General features: G+C 53.8%; 1 protein-coding gene across 1 annotated transcript; it reads left to right on the top strand.

The window, feature by feature from the left end:
- The first annotated feature begins 6,657 nt into the window (after positions 1–6,657).
- Positions 6,658–7,483, top strand: FNDC10 (fibronectin type III domain containing 10). Its single transcript, XM_073317043.1, has one exon. It carries the CDS (start codon positions 6,727–6,729, stop codon positions 7,408–7,410), a length of 684 nt encoding a protein of 227 aa, XP_073173144.1. The 5' UTR covers positions 6,658–6,726; the 3' UTR covers positions 7,411–7,483.
- The last annotated feature ends 555 nt before the right edge of the window (positions 7,484–8,038 follow it).

Here is an 8,038-nt window from a genome sequence, read left to right as displayed (position 1 = left end):
TGTTTTGAACTTGAGGGTGCCTGTTGGGGAGGATGATCTGGGACACTCAAACCAGAGCCCACCAAACCCAGCTCCTGGTCCCCAACCAATACTGAAGTTAGCCCATGATGTCCTGTGGGCAGGTCACTTGGGCGTGGAGAGAACTCGGGAGAGGGCACTGGTCCAGTTCTTTCAGGCAGGTGTTTATCAAGACACTAAGGATTATTATGCATCCTGACCAGAATGCCAGGTGAGGGGCTCTGCAGCATATGTGCAGGTGACATTTTAATCACATCAAGCAAATACAACAGTTTCAGGACAACAGATGCAAATGGATGCACACTTGCTGGATGTAGGATAAGGTGTTTCCTGATGTAAAGTCTCCGATTGGCTGCTAAAACATATGTCTCAGGAATTGAAGCAAAACGTTGTTTTTTTGTTGCTTTCGTTTTTTCCCTTCTGGCCCTTCCAAAACTTGATCAAAAGAGAGCTTGGATTTTTGTAAACAAGCACATTTCAGGGTTGGTATGAGGTCAGAGTGTTAAGTGCAGCTTCTGTCTCTGGTATTGACTTTCACTTACAACCTCACTGCTGGAAAAACACAGGCACAGCACAAGGTCTTATTAGCCTCTCTGCAAATTTCTCCTGCTATGGGGCTGGCTGTTTAGGGCATGGCTTTTAGCAGTCTCTTTGTGGTTACAGGCTCACAGCAGGGTTGCAAAATATAGTCAGCCTCTTACTAGACAGAAGGCAAAAAGAGAAACATAGAAAATAAATAAGGTAGGAAAGGAACAAGAGACACAAGGGAAAAGGGCCACAAAGGTTCACATCTCAGGGGGCATCTGGGACTTAGCCAAAGCCAGCAGAAGTGGTGAAGTCATCTGGGTTCCTCTCTCTGGCCAGGACGTGTCTCAGGGTCAGCCCAGTGCAGGCCCAATGGAAGCCTGGGTCCCAGGAGGTGGTTAGGGCAGCAGCCCCGATAGTGAAGTTCGCTCCTTCCTGTTCTCCCGTCTTTCAGTCCACCAGCATGTGTGTCCACTTCTCTCCTAGCAGAAGGATGCCAAAAGGGAGCAGTGGGTGGAATAGCCCATCCTCTCATTGTTTTGTCCACCTACTTTCTTACACACCAATTTTGGGTCACTGAGTTCCAGTTCTATGCTTTTCTTGTTCACCACGCATGATCTTAACACAGTCCTTGAGCTACAGCAGGAAAACTTTTGTTGTTGTTAATGACTCCTTTACTCTGTCTACCTTTTGCACCTTTTCCCTTCAACATTTGTTCTTACAGGTTATTGCGACACTTTATTAACTTTCACTCACTTTTCCCACTTGAGCTCACAAACAGGGTCAATTTGTAGGCCCGATGATCACAACAGCGCAGTGCACTGTCCCCTTGAAGAGGTCTTGAACTCACAGCAACTTGTTCAATTGAATGCTCAGCCAGAGATGTTGCATAATTCAAGGTTCGTATAATTGTTCTGGAAGGAAATTTGTCCCAGCTGGAAGACCCCCATATACCTACGATGCTCTGCATTCTGGAGCTGTCTGGCAGAGCACCAGTGCTCTGGGATGTAAGAGGGGAAACTACCATGCATAGGTATAAAGAAATTGTAAATAACTGGAGACCATTCCCCACTACTCTTGCCAAATTCACTATGAGCCGATTCTGTATTCAGGGGTCTCCAAAGGCTCTTCCCTCAATGACTAACACTTCTAACAACCGTACTAAAGCCAAGGGTCTCCTTTGGAAACCCTTACTCACGCAGAGTAGCATTTTACTCAGTGAGCAGCCTCAGTGCTTTCAAAGGGATTCTTTGTGCAGTTAAAGTACTATTCAGCATGAGCTAGAGTAGCTGAATTAGGCCCAAAGGAAGCAACATTACAATATTGGCCAAAGAGTGATTAATAAAAATCCTTAACAAATCCAGACACCTGTCCTGAGGCATTTTCGGGCAGTCCCTTCTATTGCAGGAGACTAACAGGACTTCTCTGGTTTTCCCTCCCCATAGGATTTAACAGGGACATAAAATAAGGCCCAGGCTAGCGCTACATCTACACCGCAGGGACTCTAGTGGCATGACTATGGCAAACTTTGCAAAGATTCCTTAGTTAGGCTTGACAAACTGCCCGTGAGGCAGGTACAGGATCACATCCTTGACCACCAAAATGAAGCCAGCTTCAGAGTGGAATCTGTTTTAACAGCGGATGGCAGCGCTGCACAGACTTCAGGGAGGAAGAACGGAAGGTGGAATGGACTCTGAGCACCTGCCAGACACCCCCATCTTTTACTAAAAGCGTTATTGGGTCCTTAATGACAATACATTTTCTCAACAGGCTTCTGACCTGGAAGAGCTGAGGAGGCATGTCTAGCAGCATAGCACTCCCTATTCCCACCCTGGTGTAACAGTTCAGTGCTCACTTAAAATGACGTGGTCTCTGACAGCATGCGTGAGCCCTGCCTGCTTAACAATCTGCCCCACCTTGCATTTCGCTGACGCTCGGATTTCCTTCCCCAGTCCTGAAGAATAGCTCTGTGTAGCTTGAAAACTTGTACATTTCACCAACAGAAGTTGGTCCAATAAAATATTACCTCACTCACCCTGTCTCACTGATAGCCTGGGACCAACAGGGCTCCAACACTGCGAACGACAATTGAAAAGGTAAGTCACTCAGAGAAGCTGGCTCAACGGTAGACAATTTGGTCATATAAATGCTCACCACATTTAAAATGAGGCTACATTTTAATAAATCTCAGACAGGAGTTAATTATGCTTTGAACGCATTCAAGTGACTGCTTGAATTCAGGCCAAGTCATTTTCTCAGGCAGTAAAATACATTCAATCAAACTTCAGTGCTACAACTTCTGTTATACATCAAACTTTCACATGCTAATAAATGTTCCTCATCGAAAAGCATAAATTCTCATCTATCCAGATTTCTCACTCCTATATTGTTTATATTAGGACACATTGCTTGCATTTTCTATCTTACATTATTTCCACTTAAGTATTTGTTGCACATTCTGCTGTTAGAACAAACGTCCCAATCACATATACCAGTCATTCTGCACAACACAGCTAAGATTCCCTTTTCTTCTCATTCAAAGGGACACTTGTGACTACTTCCTTATAATGACAACAAGGAGGCCGGTGGCACCTTAAAGACTAACAGATTTATCTGGGCATAAGCTTTTGTGGGGAAAAAAAACCCACTTCTTCAGATGCATCATTCCTTATCACGGCTTTTCGTTCTCATTTTGTGCTCTCCTGTTTGCATTCTGGTCTCATCAGCTTAAGCCCATGCTGATGTTTCCCTGCATTTGCCAAACATTGCAAATGTGGGGGGGGAATCAATGTTTGCAAATGCGGGGGGGGGGGGGGAATCAAACATTAATCCCCCTTCCCGCATTTGCAAACCTTGATTCCCTGCCCCCGGCATTTGACAAACCTTGATTTTTCCCAGCCTTCTGTGTTCTCAATCAGAAGCCAATACTTCACCTTTATGTTTCCTCTCGTGCGTATGTGCGTGTGCAGCATTACTGATCATGTAATTGATGCTGACCATAATATATGCATACCAGCAGGGGCAGCACACACATTATCTGTGACACCAAATGGTAGCTATTTTTAAAACCTAATTCTTGGCATCAAAAGCAGCAGATATAATAGACAAAGAGGTAATATAAATCTCTATACATGGACTATATCATTATTCACTAATGGTGTAGGATGGGGGAAGAGGAAGAAACCATACATTCTCAGCACTAGATATTTAATACTATGCCACTTATACCATACGTTCAGAGAACGGTCACTGTTATAGGTGATATGGGCTAAATAAGTTAATATTGTCACTAAAGAAAACATTCAACTCTTGATTAGGGAACATTAACCGTATTCTTGATTACAACGTTTTTCTACAAACTGTCATTTGAAAATTCTTCCTTGCAAGATTTTGCAATGATCGGGCCAGTGTTGGACCAGGAAGTATTTCAAGGTAAAAAAATCAATAACAAAGTGAAGCATCTTGTCCTCCAGCAATATTTATAATCTCCCTTGACTGGTGGAGGAGGGGAAAGTACAGTAGTAACTTCCGGCTTCTCTGCTGCTTAAAACCACTAAAGACTCTTCATAAAGTTGTTTATAAAACAATTAGAGCAAATTATAGCATTGGGTGGAGCCTGCGATTAGGCAAGATTTAGAGCAGCTTCCACCACTTTAACTGTGCAAAGGATCCTCAAACAGTTGAGGTTACATGTGTATTTTTATCATCCTTTAGTTATTCAGGAATCACTTCCGCATTTTGACAACGGCAAGACCGGCAGGAACACGCTCCCAGCATAAATCTTTCAAGAGCTTTCTGAAAGCATTATGCGGTCCAGCAAACGTGCCCGGTGTTATGTCCCCACCAGTGGTTGTCTTCGCCTTCCCTCTGTACTGCAGGAAATGGCTGACCCCAGGAGATTGAGTGAATGGATGATGAGTCCTTCTGGCGACTGGAAGTGACTTGGGATTACAAGTCCCTGGGGGTGTGTGTACACTGGTAAAAAACCCACAGCACCGAGTCTCAGAGCCCCTGACAGCTGACTCCTGGGGCTCAGGCTGCAGGGCTATAAAATGTCAGTGTAGACATTTGGGCTCTGGCTGGAGCCTGGGGTCTGAGACCCCAGGAGAGGGGAGGATCTGAGAACCCAGACTCAAGTGTCTACGATGCAATTTTTAGCCCTGCAGCCTTTACCCCTGCCAGCCCGGGTCAACTGACCTGAGCTCTGAGGCTTGGTGCCTTGTATATTTTATTGCAGTGGAGACAGGACCCACCTCCAGCCCAAGTCCCCCAGTCCGGAGGCAGCTACTGGAGCCAACCACGGCCATTTATTAGAGCGCTGATGTATCCTGAGCTAGCAATGGACTGGACTAAATGCCTTAACGAGTCCTTTTTCTTCTCTAATTGCTATGATGACCGTAGCCAAGCTATGCCACTGACTGCCTTTCTCCCAGTCTGTCTCTGACCCAGTATGTCATGCTCTAGTTCTCCTCCTCCCCCATTCCTCTGCAGAAAGGCCAATAAACCCTACCTGCTCCCCAGGGCCATGCTTAGTAAGATTGAAATTCTAAACCTGAAAGCATAACCTTTAGTTTATAAGAAAACCCAGACAAAACCATGTCCAGGACCAAGATACCACTCACTCACCTTGACGTAGCCTGGTCCGGGCAGGCGGGACACCTGGGTTCTATTCCTGCTGTCCACTTACTGTGTGACCCTCCAACAGCATTTCTGTTTTAACCTCGGGTCAATATCAGTCTGGTCCAAGCAGGGTTAGGTGATGGGGTGTTAGAAACACCCGTGGCAGCCCTGCAACCTGTCTCCTCCAAAGCTCTCAACGTTGCTAACGCTGGTGGAGCTGCATGAATCTGCAGGGCCAGGAAACGTTCTACAATTTTCCCTAGCAAAGGGCCCTCTAACAAACATTTCCTAACCAGTACGGTGCTGTCAATCAATGGGATTACTCTGGGCTACATGGCAGGAAGTGCCAGCTGGCCTGGGCCTACCCTGTACAACATGCAGCGAAGGGGTAACCCTGAAAAACAGATCTGTAGTGATTCTTTGTTCCAAAGGGAAAGGAATTCTGTTACTCCCCATTTCAGTCACAGCTCTGTAGATTTTAAGGGCCAGGTGGGACCATTAGGTCACCTGTTCTAACCTCATTCCTAAGCAAGGCTAGAGACTTTCACCCAGTTACCCTCTATCAGGCCCAGTTACTTGTTTGACTAAAGCACATTATCTAGAAAGGCATCCACCCTTGATTTGAATCTACAGGAAGGAAACTGGTCCAAGTCTCCTCTCATTGCTACTGTTGGCAGAACTGCACAGGTGCAGGGATCATTTAAAAGTCAAGCACTGATGGAACTTTTGGGTAGAGGCCCTTGACTTCATCCCTCTCCATAAAGCACCCTGGGTGTTGATGTGATCCAAATTCGGGGTGCCAACCCTTTAGGATGGTCCTGGGGTCTCCAAGAGTTAAAGAGGAATCTCTAAATAAAGCTTCGGACCTCCAGCAATAGGTCCGACCAGAACTGGCAACCCGAATCCAAACGCACCTGGGTCTGCTCTAAAACCCAGCTGAAGCTAAGGGGAATCCTCCCCCTGGCCTCAAGGGGCGTGGGACTGGGTGCTTTGGGGCTGGAGGGTCAGGAGCAAGCCTTATTCCCCCCACTGTCTTGCAAGCCGGACCGTGTTCAGCGCCTGCCTGCAGGACGCGGGGGGGGGGTCTGAGTTATTCGCTGCCGGGGCTGTGGTTTCACCACCCGCTCTCCCTTCGGGCTCCGGCTCCGGCTCCATCCTCTCCCCGCTCGCGCGCTGCCGAAGCGCGGGGCAGGCGGGTTTGCGCGCCGCAGCCCAGCGAGAGTTAACGCCGGAGCCGCCTCTCCATTGGCGGCCGCCCGGGCGGGAGGGGCCCTTGGGCTGGAAGTTGGCGGGTCCGACAGGCGCCTGCCGCCGCTCGGCTGCGGGAGGAGGCAGGAGGCAGCGCCGGCTCCCTGCCCCGGGGACGCGCTGGCGGGGCGAACTTAGCCGGGGCCGGCTCCGGCTCCGCGCGGGGCTCGGCGCACGTCGCTCGCGGCCGCCGGCGATGCCTGGGGCCCGCGGACCCGCAGGGAGCCAGCGGGCCGGCGAAGCGCTGCCCCTGCCCGCCCGCTAGGGCTGCGGCGCCCGGCCCCGCTCCGCGCCCCGGGCGCCCGCCCGCCCAGCATGCTCCGCCCGGGCCCGCTGCTGCAGTCGCTCGCCCTGCTCTGCCTCTGCCCGCGCCGCCCCGGGCCCGCCTGGGGCGGGCGGGCCGCGGGCGGCGCCGCTGCCTGGGACCCGCCGCCGGCCCGCGGCCCCGGCGCGGCGCCCTGGTGCCCCTACAAGGTGTTCAGCGAGGGCCAGGCCAGCGGCCGCCTCTGCTTCAGGAGCCCGGCCCGGGACTTCCAGTGCCCGCCGCCCAGCTGCCGGGCGCACCGCTCGCCGGGCCGCGCCCTGGTGGCCAACGTGCTGGCCAACGGCAGCGTGCTGCTGCAGTGGGGGGCGCCGGGCGGCGACCTGCGGGGCTTCGCCCTCAACTGCTCCTGGGCCGGCACCTACACCCGCTTCCACTGCGACCGCGTCCAGCTGGGGGCCGCCTGCCGCGACTACCTGCTGCGCGAGGCGCACGGCAGCGTCCGCTACCGCCTGTGCCTGCAGCCCCTGGCCCGGGCCGGCGGGCCGGGCGCGCCCGGCGCCGAGTGCGTGGAGTTCAGCCGGGAGCCGGCCGGCCTGCGGGACATCGTCATCGCCATGACGGCCGTGGGGGGCTCCATCTGCGTCATGCTCGTCCTCATCTGCCTGCTGGTGGCCTACATCACCGAGAACCTCATGCCGCCGGCCCCCGCCCCCGCCGCCAAGAGGGGCACGTAGGGCGCGGGCCCCGGCGGGGTGGGGGCCGCTCCGGAGCCCGGGCCTGGAGCGCCCTCTGCAGCCGCGGGGAGCCTGGGACCGGCCCCTGGAGCCGGGGCCTGGAGCGCCCTCTGCAGCCGGGGGCCCTGGGACCGGCCCCTGGAGCCGGGGCCTGGAGCGCCCTCTGCAGCCGGGGGCCCTGGGACCGGCCCCTGGAGCCGGGGCCTGGAGCGCCCTCTGCAGCCGCGGGGAGCCTGGGACCGGCCCCTGGAGCCGGGGCCTGGAGCGCCCTCTGCAGCCGGGGGGAGCCTGGGACCGGCCCCTGGAGCCGGGGCCTGGAGCGCCCTCTGCAGCCGCGGGGAGCCTGGGACCGGCCCCTGCAGCCGGGGCCTGGAGCGCCCTCTGCAGCCGGGGGGAGCCTGGGACTGGCCCCTGGAGCCGGGGCCTGGAGCGCCCTCTGCAGCCGGGGGGAGCCTGGGACCGGCCCCTGGAGCCGGGGCCTGGAGCGCCCTCTGCAGCCGGGGGGAGCCTGGGACCGGCCCCTGGAGCCGGGGCCTGGAGCGCCCTCTGCAGCCGCGGGGAGCCTGGGACCGGCCCCTGCAGCCGGGGCCTGGAGCGCCCTCTGCAGCCGGGGGCCCTGGGACCGGCC

The sequence above is a fragment of the Lepidochelys kempii genome, chromosome 18 (genome assembly GCF_965140265.1).
Source record: "Lepidochelys kempii isolate rLepKem1 chromosome 18, rLepKem1.hap2, whole genome shotgun sequence".
Classification (NCBI taxonomy): domain Eukaryota; kingdom Metazoa; phylum Chordata; order Testudines; family Cheloniidae; genus Lepidochelys; species Lepidochelys kempii.
Note: the sequence above shows the minus strand (reverse complement) of the source record. Positions and strands in the feature narration are given on the sequence as shown.

Bases quoted from the DNA above. Each gene is read 5' to 3' on its own strand.
- FNDC10 (XM_073317043.1), top strand. From the start codon at position 6,727: ATGCTCCGCCCGGGCCCGCTGCTGCAGTCGCTCGCCCTGCTCTGCCTC.